This window comes from Poecilia reticulata, linkage group LG20 (assembly GCF_000633615.1).
Source record: "Poecilia reticulata strain Guanapo linkage group LG20, Guppy_female_1.0+MT, whole genome shotgun sequence".
NCBI lineage: Eukaryota > Metazoa > Chordata > Actinopteri > Cyprinodontiformes > Poeciliidae > Poecilia > Poecilia reticulata.
The window spans coordinates 20,495,248-20,510,330 of NC_024350.1; the positions used below are offsets into that span (position 1 = coordinate 20,495,248).

General features: G+C 38.0%; 2 protein-coding genes across 2 annotated transcripts; both read right to left on the reverse strand.

Annotated features, from left to right (window-relative positions):
- Positions 1–1,163: 1,163 nt before the first annotated feature.
- Positions 1,164–5,510, reverse strand: LOC103456797 (TNFAIP3-interacting protein 3-like). The gene is given in 10 exon segments (XM_017301841.1): positions 1,164–1,780; positions 1,867–1,992; positions 2,531–2,608; positions 2,700–2,828; positions 2,907–3,020; positions 4,355–4,420; positions 4,499–4,570; positions 4,741–4,825; positions 4,924–5,055; positions 5,057–5,510. Coding segments are annotated over 10 exon segments (927 nt in total). The 5' UTR covers positions 5,077–5,510; the 3' UTR covers positions 1,164–1,675.
- A 6,426-nt stretch (positions 5,511–11,936) lies between these two features.
- On the reverse strand, positions 11,937–14,635 carry LOC103456798 (ADP-ribosyl cyclase/cyclic ADP-ribose hydrolase 1-like). The gene is made up of 8 exons (XM_008396549.2): positions 14,380–14,635; positions 14,168–14,288; positions 13,950–14,085; positions 13,791–13,864; positions 13,237–13,310; positions 12,594–12,677; positions 12,255–12,338; positions 11,937–12,157 (listed from the first exon to the last, which is right to left on the reverse strand). Exons 1-8 carry the CDS (start codon positions 14,532–14,534, stop codon positions 12,100–12,102), a joined length of 786 nt encoding a protein of 261 aa, XP_008394771.1. The 5' UTR covers positions 14,535–14,635; the 3' UTR covers positions 11,937–12,099.
- Positions 14,636–15,083: the final 448 nt, after the last annotated feature.

Genomic DNA, 15,083 nt, shown 5'->3' on the forward strand with positions numbered 1-15,083 from the left:
AACTGAGAATATTTAGTAAAAAAAAAAAGTGTAAAAGTCACTGCTGGTAGAACTGTGACCATGACGGTTCTTCCCGAAGCTTTTCTTTTCTTTTTTAAACCTATCTCTTATTTTCATCAAATGTAAAATGAGAAAGTATCTTGAGCAAAAATATTTCGGTTTTAACAATCTTTTTATCCCGGCTCCACATCTTTTAATGGATAGACAAAATCTGGACGTTTCTGTCACTTCCTAAGACTAACCACTAGAGGTCACTAGAGGTTCGCCCTTCTGGCGATCCGTTTGTTGGCGTTTTTCAATGAAGTTACGTTTAAGCTTGTTGAGCTTAATCATCTTAGAAGTTTGTTCAGGAGAATTTCGTTTCGTTTTTCCTAATGACAGCTTGTTATGTACTGTGTTATGTACTGCGGAATAATGTTAAATCTTTAATACATTTCAAAAGCTTTTTTTCAGAATCACAATTTAATCCTTTGCTTTATGTTTTTCTTGTACATTTCTTGTTTTTTTTTCATTTTTTGTCACAAGGCTCTCACCCCAAAGCCTTCAGCTAAATGTGCATCCAGCCTGCAGGCACTTTTTCACAGTGAAGTGAAAAAGAAGGAAAATTATACATGCATTGACTCATTTTTTGATTTCATCTTAAGAACTGCTGTTCATTTACATTCATCTTTCATTGCTGCAGCACCTTTGGCTTCAGTAAAAGCTCTAAAGCTTTTGGAAAGATTCCCCGTTTTTGGCCATTTTCTTTTGCAAAACAAACTCAAGCTCAGTCAGATTTAATGGATGCATCAGTGAACATCTATTTGGAAAAGATGTGGCTTTTTTCCCTCCAACATTTTTGGAATGTTTATAGTTCAATAACTATAAAAGCTTTTGCAAGGTACTACTTGCAAGTACGATGTCTAGTTTTCTTTGCGTCTTTTCTTAATAAACCAGATTAAAGAAAAAATGAACATATCTGGTCATTCAGCTGAACTATAAATTAGTTAAAAATAACTGATACCAGACGTGTGTTTTAGTTCCATGCACAGAATTAATGATTTTAATTTAAATTAAAATATAGAAATCTTTTTTTTGGACTAAATTCTGCATGCATAGTCAGCAGTATTTCTCGAATGATATGCAGAGTCAAAAAGTAAAGACAAATGTTTATTTTCTTCATAAATAAACAACTATGTAAAATACAAGTGCCATTAAATCCATCAAACCTAAATAAATAAATATACTCTATAAAATAAAACTTATTTTGACAAAGAACTTCATCAGGTACTTCCTAGAGTTTCTTTTTTTGTCTTTTTCCAATCTTTAAAAGCAAAATGCGAGGTACTAAAAGTGGTTAAATGTCAATAGTGTATAAGAAGTCGGATGCTATAAGCTGTAGTTGCAGCATAGATTCAGCTCCTTTTCCTTACTATGTGATAAAGCAAACCATTATGGTTGCATTTTATTCCCTCCTTTCCTGCAGACATGCTAAGATGCCCTAAAACATTCTCTGGAAATCTGTATCCGTCTGGAAGTCTGTATCCGTCATAGTGTTTTGACAGCGCAACACTTTCTGTGCCTTCAGTAGCCTGAAGCTGCTGCAGGTTGTCCTTCTGAAGGCTCTTCTCTCCGGACCTCCTCCTCCAACCGAGATCCACTGAAACATCACGGTTCAAAACTCTAAACGTTTCATTCAGTCTTTGCTGCTGAAAGTGTAGCGTTGCTGCTGCTGCCCCCTGTCTGGATGTTTGGGTCGATTCGTGCAGGAACAGCGGTGCACCGGCTGCGCCAGGGTCACCTGGAAGAGCGAAAACGCCACGTCAGCATCCGTCGGGTTCGACTCGGAAAATTACAAGTGGAAAAAAAAAGACTCGTTTGAAATACCTGGGATTTGAAGACTCGCAGCTCGTCGTGAACCTTTTTATATCGCTTCTCCAGTTCCAGATTTTTCCCCTTCAGCTTCTCCCGGTCCCTGCGCTCTTTCAGGAAGTCCTCCTTGTAGACTTCAGCCTAAAACGGGCAACAACGACAACATCGAGCGGCGATGATTCAGACTGTCGTAGCAGCACTTTATTTTGACTCTGTCCTCCCTGATATGAAGAGCTTCATTTATAAACACACTTTATGACCCAGTATATGTATATAACACTACAAACAGTGGTTACTCACATTGTCAGCTTTTTATTTTTTCAGAGTTTGTCAATCAAAATATAAGCAGTGTTTATAAATCCCGTCATAAACAGTGATTGTGATCCGACGCCAGTAAGCAGAAGATTATGAACGGATGGATTTTATTTGGACTTTTTTTCTTCTTTTTTTTTTATTGGTGCACCTGAGCCTAAAAGACAGATGTCCTCAAAAATAATACACATCAATGTGTTCATAACTTCCTTTTATGAATGTAATTAGTCACTTCTCTCCTCACTATACAAAATATTATGCAGTTTTCCCCAACACAGCCAAAGTTATGCTAAAAATAACACAAAAAAGTCGCATAAGATGCACGTTCACTGAGTACTTTGAGGAGCGGACGGTGATCATTTCTCACCTGATGTTTCCAGATGTCTTGTAGTGTTTCACTGCTGTTCTCCACAGGCTGAGATCTCTGAAGAGTCTCCTCTAAGGCCTTTGGGGGACACAGTGAAGCTGATGTTACAGCCGGTAAACACGCCTCTGTGCCGAATGGAGGAGTAAAGTGTGTGAAACTGAGTTCTGACCTTGTTGAGCCTCCTGATCTCCTCCTGCTGATGCTGCCACCTGCGGGTCAGAGTGTGGTTCTGCGCTCGCAGCTCTTCGGTTTCCTCCTCTGCAGTGCGCAACTCGGTTCGAACTCCGTCTTTCCCAGGCTGGATTAAATGAATTGATGGAGCTCAGAAATGGAAGAATAAAAACTATAATGTTGAAAACTTGTCCGGTGCATTTACCTGGGTGCCTTTATGGACATTTTCCTTTTTACAGAATACGACAGGCATCTCTTCTTCATCGCTTCTCTCCTCTTCAGAGACACCTTCTTGTTTTAATGCTTTCAAAAACTGGACCTGTGAATAAAGAGCAGACCATGAAGCTGAAATAACCTTAAATTAAATAAAAAGTACCAAACTGCTTTGACATTTACTGGGATTTTATGGCAAAAACACAAAGTCATGCATGGTTTGTTATGTTGAAGGAAAATTATACACGGTTTAAATCTAAACATGGACGTGTGCTGTTGCATTTGGGGTTAAGTTTAAATCATAGATAGGCTATAAACTTGGAACATGACTGGACAGAATCTGGATAAAGCAGCCAAGTGACTCTGGAGGAGCTGCAGAGATCCAAATCTAAAACGAATCTGTCAACTGGATAACTATCACTCATTTACTCTGCAAATACAGTCTTCATGGAAGAAAGCCATTGCTGAAAGAAACTAACATGAAGTTCCAACAACCATATAGGAAACACAGCAGACATGGCGAACGTGGTTCTCTGGTTGGATGACACCAACACTTGGGCTACATGCAAAATATCCAAAATGTGGCCCAAAACAAACATTTCTCATTCCGCTCAGCACACCAACCACAGGGTGAAACATCAAACCATGGGAATACTTTTTACCAACATGGAGGGAGGAAATTTACCCGAGTTTGCAAAAAAAAAAGAAAACAACAACAAAAACTTAGCTTGTTCATCGGCCAGCTGAACAAAATCCCCCAAACATCCAGATCCAAATCAGGTCAAAGACTATTTATGGGTTGGAATGGCCTAGTCAAAGTTCAAATCCACTTTAAAAGTGATGTTTCCAGACACCTTCAATCTGGTTGAGTTTTAGCTGCTTATGCCAACAAGAATGGGCAAAAATGTAAAACTTCTGTCTCAATGGGTCTAAAACCCATCCATCCATTTTCTTTACACCCTTGTCCGTTAGTGGGGTCGGGAGGGTTGCTGGTGCCCATCTCCAGCTAACGAGAGGCGGGGTCACACTGGACAGGTCGCCAGTCTGTCACAGGGCAACACAGAGACACACAACCATGCACACACACACACACACACACACCTAGGGGCAATTTGGAGAGGCCAATTAACCTGACAGTCATGTTTGTGGACTGTGGGAAACCAGAGTACCTGGAGAAAACCCACGCATGCACAGGGAGAACATGCAAACTCCATGCAGAAAGACCGGGGCCGGGAATCGAACCCAGAACCTTCTTGCTGCAAGGCAGCAGCTCTACCAACTGCGCCACTGTGCAGCCCTGGCTCTAAAACCACGTCAGTCAATTTCTCATGTGTACTACATGTTGAAAACTAAAGGAAAATCCAACAAAATAAGGCAGAATCCCAAAAAGTTTAAGAGGTGTATATGTATCGTATGAGAAAAACTCTTTGCGGTCCTTACCTTCTTCATGTAATACTGCACCATTGTTCTGTACTCTTTTGCCCACTTATTGTTAATAGCAAGAAGCTGAAAAAAAAAGAGAACTCTGTAAGCAACAAAACTTAATGCATGAGTTGATCCAACTCAATTCTGAAATGTTCACACCTCTTTATTCTGCTGCTCCAAGATGAGAATCTGTTCTTTCATGGCGTAATAACCGCTGAGCGGCTCTTCCAACTGAATCACACCGATGAGAGAAAAAAAATGAGGAAGCATTAATATGCAGCATCCAAGAGTGAGGCATTTGTGCAACATAAAACTTCCTTTTACACAGCTCTGGAAGTTTTGCTGTATTGTTGCAGTACGGGGAGAATCATGAGACCGAAAAACGGCCCGGTTTCACCAACCTGTGTGTGTTTCTGCTCGCTGTGACTCTCAGCAGCTGCGCAAAGTTTTTCCCCAGTGGAGCCGAGAGGCAAGCAAACCTCAAATCTAAAGAAATAATAATAATAATAATAATTAAACATGATTTGGTTTCAAAGCTATAAATCTGTCATTTCAGATTTAGGAGGTGACGTAAAGAGTCTCACCTGTTTATATTTGGCAGTGCTGGATACAGTCGGTGGGTTTGTTTGTGTTGTGTGGCCTCTGACGTCTCAGCAGGCGAAATGTCTCCTGTGTTTCTGTGCACAGACTGTAAGAATACAAAAACCAGGCAAAATATCACATAAAGATCTGAACATTAAAAATAATAATTACTTTTGCCATCATCTTTACTCTCCCCTGGTCGTGGGTAATAAAAAAATGTACAGAAAATGCAAAGTTATGCATTTAGTTTCAACAATATCCAGTAAATCATAGTTCAGCATTGCAACAGAGGAGCCACAGAACCTGCTGGGGTGCTGCTGATGCAGAAACAGCTCGAACGTGATTCAGAGTGAGATCCGGTTCAAACCCACAGAAAATCTTCTCACCTCCACATGTTTGCTTCACCGTGGCAGTTCAGATATTTCCATTTAGACATTACAAAAGGCTTTGAGTCATCCCTTATTTCGCAGTCTGTCTCACTCAAACGGCATCGAGCAACTCGCTCAAATAACCTCTTTCAAATTTTATGCTTCGAATTCAATCGAATTGGACGTAATTTCAAGCTTTTTCACCATTTATTTAACTTGTGTTAAATAAATTCAAGATAAAATCTAAAAAGTAAATAAAAAAATTATAATAAAATAAAAAAACAAATCATATTGTTGCGATTTTTTTTTTAAATTTATCACGCTAATAATTAAATTAAAAACAATACAGATTGCTATAAATTCCATATCTGATAGCATAAAACGGTCAGAACTAAAAGTACAGCGCATGAACTCACCATGCTGTAATCTTGGGGCGTCTTCAACCAGGCCAGGTGTCTGTTTCAGCGCCTCTGCTTCCACTGCGCCTCTGCTTCCACTGCGCCTCTCCTCCGCCGGTTAAATTTAATCCCGCAGCCCTGTGACGTGTTAAAGCCGGCGCCGTCCAATCAGCGGCGCCGGGGTTCCCTCACGAGCGCTCGCTGACAGAGTTTGAGAAGGAAAGGAAAGTACAAAACTGCGCGTGCGGTAATTTGCCAAGTGTTTACAGTATTAATCGATGACTAAGAGAAAAGTCTGCGATCACACTGCAAAAAGTTACGTAAATAAAGCACGGAGGTTTCCATGGCAATACGAAAGCAGCTGTTCAGGAGGTTTTTGTTTGTTTGTTTGTTTGTTTGTTTGTTTTGGTTGTCATTTGTTTTGAATTTACGCAATTTTCTTCCAAAAAATTATACGTTTCACACTTTTATTGAAGTACTTATGTGTAGTTTGAACACATTTTGTAGGAAACGGCAACAAAAGGATCACAGCAAACAAATGTAAGAGTACAGATCACCTCTGTAAGACATATTGGTGGCAGCATCATGCTGTTGGAATAGCTTTGTTTTTATTTTAGTTCATTTTTACTTGTCAGAGGCTACAAAACACGTTATTTAAAACTTCCATCTTACTTTGACTAGGTCAAATGTGAGAATCAGATGAGAGAAAAAAAAATTCTGTTCATAGATGCTCTCCATCCAACCTTGAACATTTTTTTTAAAGAAAAATGGGAACCATGTTTAATCACCATTTATTTCCAAAAGAGTAGCAGAAGCAGCAGCAGCAGCATTTTCCCCATAATTATGGGAGCACAAACAAGGCGTGTCATACAGAAATATGAATGCAAAACCTTTAAAGGTTGAGAGAGGCTGATTCAACATTAAAGACGAGGAAGCTAATTTTCAAAGCAACCACAAAAAAGAAAACAAAGAAGGAAAAAAAAGACAGGTGCAGATCTATTCTCACAATCACGTCTAGCATGTAAACATCTACATTTCTTACAGTAGGCTTCCTGTAGTCAGTTATTGGGTGTCAACTGTGTCAGCACCGCTTCTTTTCGACTTCCTGAGTGGTTTGACTGCAGCTGCTCAGCCAACACAAAACGTTTCAGAGCCACTAATACTGAAATGAAACTGTCCAAAAAAAACAAAAAAAAAGAAAAAAAAAGTAAATTACAGAGCGGTGGGTTAAGGGAAAAATCACACGTCGCTCAGGCTAATCTTATTGCATAATCTAAACTCACAGCCTGTTCTCAAAGTTGCTGAGTCAGAGCAGCCTTGTTTCAGGGAAGAAGGAGAGGGGAAAATACGTCGCCGCTCCTCCTCCAGTAAACTCGGCGGCTGGGGACTGGACCCATAGGGGCTCTTTACCATTTCTTGTGGAAACATGTGTAAGCAGAGGATCCGTGGCTTTTCATTGCCCTACGTACAGAAAGGTGGGCCCCTTTCATCTTGTTCAGACTGTTAGAGCAAAGGATCCATTACCTGAACCATCATCCTTTGGTTGGAGTTTTCGTTTCACCAAAACAAGCAACCAAACCTGTATTTTCCCAAGGATCCTGGATTAAAACTCACAGAAACACACATTATGCTGTGTTTGTGTGCATTGTTTGGTTAAGGTCCTTGTTATTATTTTTGCCAGGCTTTGGCAGGGGTTTTAAACCGATGTTGCCGGATACCCCCCGGTTTTTACGCCGAGACATTCCGACGTCTCAGGCTGAATGGATAAAAGACATTTAGGAATTTTTTGTTTCATTTGTTCTCAAAATGTCAAAAAAAAAAAGAAGAGAGAAACAAGAAAAACTCCAGCAAATAAGACAAACATGTTCCTTTCCAGTTGTGGCAAATTGGAAAACAAAAGAAAAATACGAAACAGTTCAGAAATATTCAGTGTTTTCAAAAGTGAATTAGCAGAACCACATAAATAAAGGGATGTTAAACAGTATTGGCTCCTTTGAACACTACTTCTGTTTTTTTTTCTCACACCTAAATATTTGAGCTCTTCAGATAAATTTTAAACTCAGACAATGATAACCTGAGTAAATACAAAATATACATTTAAATTAATTGATTTTATTTATCTGGGTAAAAAAAAAAAAGCAATCCAGAGTAACTTGGCTCTATCAGTAGTTGATTTTTCTGTCACGTCTGCAGAATGAAAAAGAACAAATCCTTAAATAGTACCCTTCTGATAAGATGACGTAGGATAAATCATTCTCAAAAATCAGCAAATCATCTCATCTAAATAAACTAAATGATGATGGGAAACAAAGTTACTGGCATCTGTCGGGTCTGTAAAAAGTTACGAGGTGTGACGTCATGTCACAGTCGACTAAAAGGTTATGAATCAGGGGAATAATCCAAATCAGACCATAAAAATCCACCTTCGGATGGAACAAAACGAGCAAAAGGGAGCAAACTTAAACATCCGACGAGGCTGAATTAAGACATTTTGGCAAAGAACAGGCCCAAACTCTTCCACTGTGATCCAAAAGACTGGTTGGCATTTATTGCAAAGACTGATGAAAGTTTTGCTGATGGACGCTTATTGAACAATAATGTCTTTCTCATTAGAACAGATTTGCTTGGACAGTGTTTTCTTTTAAAAGCAAGTTGGATGCTAACTCTTTGGAGTTAACGTCGCACAGACTAATTAATGTTCAGCGTGGAAAAAAAGAGCAGACAAAACTGTAGCTGTTTTTGTAGAGATAACCATTGTATTTTGTTAGGGATTTGTTTTAATTGCTGAAACTTTATAAGCAAAAATAAATCGGAAAAGGTTTAATGTGTTTTAAAGTCAGACACTTAGTAGAAATATGTGTGTTTACAGTAAATATCTGGTGTCATCTGTACATTAAAACTACAATAGTGCAACTTTGTTTCTCAGTTAGACAACTATAATTAATACAGTGAATTTACATCCCTGTCTTGTATGAGGTCAGCAGGTGCCCTTTTGACTCTTCATTTACAGTTTCACATGAAACCTTACAAACATGCGGTTTTGCATATCCTCAACAAATTACTATTGGCCAATGTTTCCGGTATGCTTTAGCCGCCCAACAGATTCATTTACGAAATATTAAAAATCTCAGATTTCCCTTAATGTCCTCATATAATTCATGCTGACACACCAATGTAGCAACATATCCTATTTTAAAAATAAAACACACTTACATAAGAAGGCAGTGCCGGTTAATGGCGTGCTTCCACCAGCCCTCAAAACTACATCTATAGTTTTCAGAAATTACATTTCTGATAACTTCCCAAAAACTGGGAGGCAAAACAGTCTGTGATCAGAAGTAAGGTCACTATTCAAATGCAAGAGTTCAGTCTGGCGTGGATATTGTGTAACATTTTGAAACACCATGAAAAAAAACAAAAACATTTTGCTAAAATTATTAATAGTTTTAATTTAAAACATTTTACTAAAGGAGAAAAAATTACTTTTCATCCAACAATAATGTTGCTTCTCAATGAGACAGCATCTCTCAAAAGACAACAAAACCATGTAAATCAGGTATCAGTTTTGAAAAGAAAATACCAAATCCGATTTTAATTGCACTTTATAAAGAAATGGCATATTAAAAATGATTACTATGCTTCATAATAATCAGTTAAAAATTGCTACAGGCATTACATTAGCCTAATAATTGTTTACTTGCTTTTTTTTTTTTTTGCATTCTCCCACTTGTATATATAACTATTTATAATTTGTGCTAAACTTTTATTGCCTTCACAGGTTCAAATCCAAACTCCTGCTGAGCCACTTGAAAATGTTAATGTTACTTTCAGTCAGAAGAAACGTGTTTGTAAGACCAAAATATTACCTTAAACCCAAACCTGTAAGTGGTATGAATCATTTCGGCCTTAACTGTACATAATGTTATGCATTTTTGTTTAAAACTTGGTTGGTTTTAAACACCAACATATAGATTTTTTATTTTTTTTTGCCTAAGCAAAATGATGGAAACTAAAAAATGAAGGCAGAAGGCAAGAGGAAAACTAGTAAATTTAACAAAATAATAGAAATGACTTGTAAGGTTATGATTACAGCCTTATGTTTATTACTTCTTATATGCTGCAAATACAAGCAAGGTGAGCTGAGGCATGCAGAAGTGTGTGGAAGTTGTAATATTGTAATTTTCTTTGTTTTTTAATGAACAAATTGGCTGCAAACACTAGTATGTATTGTTCCGTTATCCTCCTTTTATTTCCTCTAAAGTTTATATACTTATAGTTTATGTCTGGGCAAGTCAAATTCCTTCTGTATTGGCCTTAATCTTGTCCAATAAAGCAGATTCTGATTCTTCCTAAAAACTCATCTTTAAACTGGGCCAAAACCGTTCAGTAGCATTAACTCCAGTGTGAACGCTGCTGTAGGTTTCTCTTTCATTTTCTGACTTTCTGCTCGTGTTTGTGTAAATGTCTTCCTACGTGAAGCGAATCCCTCCTTCGCCCTCCTTCCAGCCGCCCCCTCCCCACCACACAGGTTGTTCTGTTTTCTTCTGAGAAAGCTACCAACAGTCCAGATCAGTGGTTCGATGCTTGATCATTTTGGAAAATCCATAACATCCACTGAGAAATCTAACCTCATGAGTAAGTAGGTGAAATACCTCTTCCTGGTTCTCGGTTTGAGACAAAGTGAAAAAAGATCACTGGAAGTCTCTTCTCTCTGGGTCGTGTTGGATTTAACTGTGAGACGCTCTCACAGTCATTCTGATCAGGCTTTACCTGAAGCAAATGTTCTGTTTTTGTCAACGTCCCTGCGCCCGAAGGAGGCCGTGAAGCTTTTCCAACTAACTGCACGAGAGCGACTCTTGCTCGTAAAGCGAGCGGACGCAGAAAGGAAGACGGTAGTGATTTAAAAATAAAGTTCAGATTCATGTCAGTGAGAACAAATATCCACAGATGTCGAAAAATGACCTCACAGCTTTCAGTAATGCCACATCAGCACTTTGCCATTGTCTCAAAAGCAGAACATAAAAAAAAAAAAAAAAAAAAAAAAAAAACACATTTAAAATGAATGTTGCTTTATGAGTGACTCAAACTGTCACCGTGTTTACCGACATTACAGTACATCACAGAGGGCCGTGTTGTGGTTTTTATGAAGGGGCCTTCTTCATGCGGCACCTGGGTAGCGTTTGTTCCCAGCACCGACTCAGGCCCCTTTTACGGTACGTGTGACACACCAGCAAGTCACCAGAAAGGAAAGAGGAGGTTCAGCCCATGTCAGTGAGCCTCCTTCTTCCTGCCACAGCACTTTTACTCCCACTGCGAGGGACTCGCACACGTTTCTCTGTGCACTCGACGTTTTGATCTTGCCAACTGCGCAACAGGTGCTCCCCTTTTGTTTACACATGAAATGGGCGAGACCTTTTGTGGACAACGCCCACGGATCGAAGCCCAGAGGTGAGTGGGACCAGACAGTTTGTTTGTTGGAAGACTTTCTTGTCTGTCTGGCGGTTTCGCAAGTTCACACATATTTAAACGCCCGAGTCTGCAAACCTTTTTGGTGTCAAGTTGCAGTTTCACAAGAAAGAAAGAAAGAAAGAAAGAAAGAAAGAAAGAAAGAAAGAAAGAAAGAAAGAAAGAAAGAAAGAAAGAAAGAAAGAAAGAAAGAAAGAAAGNAAGAAAGAAAGAAAGAAAGAAAGAAAGAAAGAAAGAAAGAAAGAAAGAAAGAAAGAAAGAAAGAAAGAAAGAAAGAAAGAAAGAAAGAAAGAAAGCAGACACTCACTGTCTGCATGTCAAAGGGGTTTATTAATAATCAATGTCTTGCTACAATAGGTAACTTATCAGGTCTGGCTTATTTATTTACATCAATGCAACTTAGAAAATTTGGTAATAACGGCAAGAAACTGATTAAATTTCTACTCCCTAATTAAAGAGTAGAATGATGTGTTTTTATTATGGAGATATTTTCATTTGATTACATTTTAGTCCCTTGAAAAAAATATAAATAAACCATTTTCCTATTACCACCACATAACTGCAAAAGATACATATAGAAATAAAAAACCTAGTGTGTTTTTGTAGAACCTCCATTAACTGTATTTTAGGGCTGGGTGATGGACTTAAAGTTGCATTCAGATATTTTGTGGTACTTCTGTGACAAGAGAAGTGATTTTAAAGTAATGGCCTCAAAAATGCATTGTTTTCTCTCTACCTCATAATGAGCAACRACTTTGTTGATACCATAAAATCCCAATAAGGTACATTGAATAATCTGGTTTAATTTGAATAAGTGTCAAAATCCACTTTCATAAGCTACTTTGCAACACAAAACACAACCTATAAAATAYAAATTACAAATGGTAATAAAACAATTTTTACATGTATTTAAGTTGTTAAGCTTGTAGTTTTACAGCTTGTAGTTTTAAGTCCAACAGGCATCAGTGGTTGTTCCTGTTTTTATACACTCCAGTATCTTGGATCTGTGGTAAAAGACCAAATGCAACATAGTTACATTAATATCTGAAGGCATGTCTTGATTAAAATGATTACAGTGCAATATGTTTAGGTTGAACTTGCCGAGTCACTGAATGGCAGCGGTAATGAATGTTTGGACTCAGAACGTTTAGTAAATCCTTCAGAGACTCATGGCTACAAGCTGCACTGAGAACAAGACAAGCACAAATGAAAAAGTTACACTTGGTRTATTATTTATCACTATTACACATTCAAACTAGTTATTAAATAATTTGTCATTTCATATTACAAACTGAACACTGAAGTATTTTATGAGCGTAAAATACACATAGAGGTATATAACTATCAGACACAAACTCAGAGTAAAACTAGCATGTACAAAGTAAAGAGCAAATGAACAAACTATAGCAAACAACTAGATATGGGGAAAAAAAATCTTACTTATTATTCTTGATAACAAGAACAACAGTCAGGCGGTTCACTCTGGGAAAGATGAGGTTCTTAACTTCAACAGCGCCAAAGTAACTGGCAGGACAAAAAAAATATCAATAAAACAGGAAGTACTGTGAAGACGTGTGCTCTGTAAAGATGTGTTAAATAAATTTAAATAAATAAAAATAAGTACAAAAATAAATGTATGTATGTTAACAGATTTTTAATGAATAACATCTAGAGGTCAAACAGGAAACGGCAACCTTCTAAAACCATCAAACTCAGAGCTGCACTGTGGTTGAATGCACTGCACAATCTGAACAGGCCTAGAAATGGAAACTACTCCTTCTGTTGTTTGTTTACATCGAGCAACTTGCACCGTGCTTGAATTGCAATTTTGGTAAAGAAAAAAAGAAAAAACAATTGTTCATACTAACAAATCACTTCCAGGTGCTGCAAATGGCGCAACACTGTAGATGTTTGGCACTTTTATGAACTTTAAAGCCACTCTACTTTGAAAGAAAATATTTGCTGCAAATTGTTGAAAGTTTACCGGGTACATCTGATAAGCAGATAAAAAGCTCCGCTCTGCATGATTAKCATTTTATTCATTTCATTTCTCTGAYATCGTGTCACTGCACACCAAGCTCACCTGGTGGGATCAAATGGTTTGCTTATCTCTCCGTTTAGCAGAACATGGGCATGTCCACAAGCATAGTCTGCAAACTGTACAAACAGTAAATAAGCAAAATAAAAAAAAATCAATAAATTAGAAAAGGCATTTTGATGAGGAAGATTGTCAGATCAAAAATGCATCTATTTTTAGCACGTAATAGATGTGCTAGTTAAAAGTATTTATCGGTCTGACTTAATATTCTAACTTCAAATGTCATGTTTATTTTAACATAATCATAAATAAACACTTAAAAACATCTGTGTGTAATTAATCTACAGAATGAGTTACTGAAATAAATAAACTTTTCAATAATAATAATAAGTCCACATTGTGTGAGAAACCTCCAGAAAACACACTGATCATTGTGTTGAAGTTACATATAAATAGAATTAGAACTTGTTTCTTTGTAAAAAAAAAAATAAAATAATAATAATAATGTCGAAATATTAATTCTGAAAGATTTCAGAAGGATTAATCCAACTTGAAAGCATTTCTACATTTTTGGTCAGTCATTTTTTGGGAGTACTCACATCTGAAGAGGCTCTGACCCAGAATGAAGACACGGTGTTGTTCTTACACCTTTCACACAAGTAGAAGAAAGTGTCTACGACCAAACCAGAACCAGATGTTACCTGTGAGCTCTCCTCCAGCAGCTGAATCATACTGTGGACCACGGTACACGTTCTTGCCTTTGCTGTTCTTCTTTCCGCACCACGTCAAGCCGTCCATGATGTTCCCTAGCAGCGTGTTCTCCAGGGACACAAAATGAGTCCTTTCCTTACAGAACCCATGCACCAGATCTTTTGTGTCGCTCCAGAACATTGTCTGCAAGGAGACAAGAAAGTCAAAACTTGCAAATTATGCCTGGACGTTCTACACTGACAGCTTTATAACCAGAATCAATTACCTTGTCACATGAATGTGTGAAGGGGTTCTCCATAAAGAGCCGCCGGTACGCTTCCTCCGGAAAGTTACACGGGTCTTGTCCGACGTAGGCTTCCTCAAACGTATTTAATACCTGTTCACATCTGAAAGTCAAAGCAGAACCAAACACTGCAACTTTTCTCTGCATGCATTTTTCAAAAAAAAAAAAAAAAAAAAACTAAGCAGAGGTTTTACCTTTGGATGGTTTCTGGGAAAGCCTGACATTTCCGCATGAATGTTTCCCTGAACTGAGACGTTTGAGGAGAAAGGACAATTGCTGGTAGAACCACGATCCCAGCGGCCAGAAAAAGGAGACCAACGCCTATGGCCAGTTTTTTTTTGAACCCCATTGCAGAAGCTGGACTCTCACTAACATCTTTTAGGCGGAATGAAATGATTCTGCAGAGCGGCAACTTAAAAAAAAACAAAACAAACCTGGAGCACAATCACAGGCACAGGTCAGGAGGTCAAAGCTTGTTGATATTAACCGTGTGTTATCAGTGGTGTGAAACAAAGAGCAGGCTGTACACACCTTTATCAAATTAGTGTTTTTATAATTAAATGCAAGCAAAGGAGTTTAAATAACTATTATTTTATAAAATCCTGGTAATATAATTGCTATTAAAAGAATGTGGGAGGTTCACACATCCACTGCAGGTTGAAGTTTAACGAGCTGCAGGGGAAGAGTTAAAGTAGCGTTCGATTCCAAACTGAGGGGTCTTTTGTTCTGACATTCAGTCATGGGAAAGGAATTTAAGACCACATCTTCTTGATTGATGACCAGTAACCTGTTTGCATGAGTGTGCTCTGTTAAAGCACCTTTTCTTTAGGTTTCAGTTTTCAGTCCTCTGTTAGATAACCGGAGAAAATAAGAGGCAAAAGAGACGTTGCAAAAATAT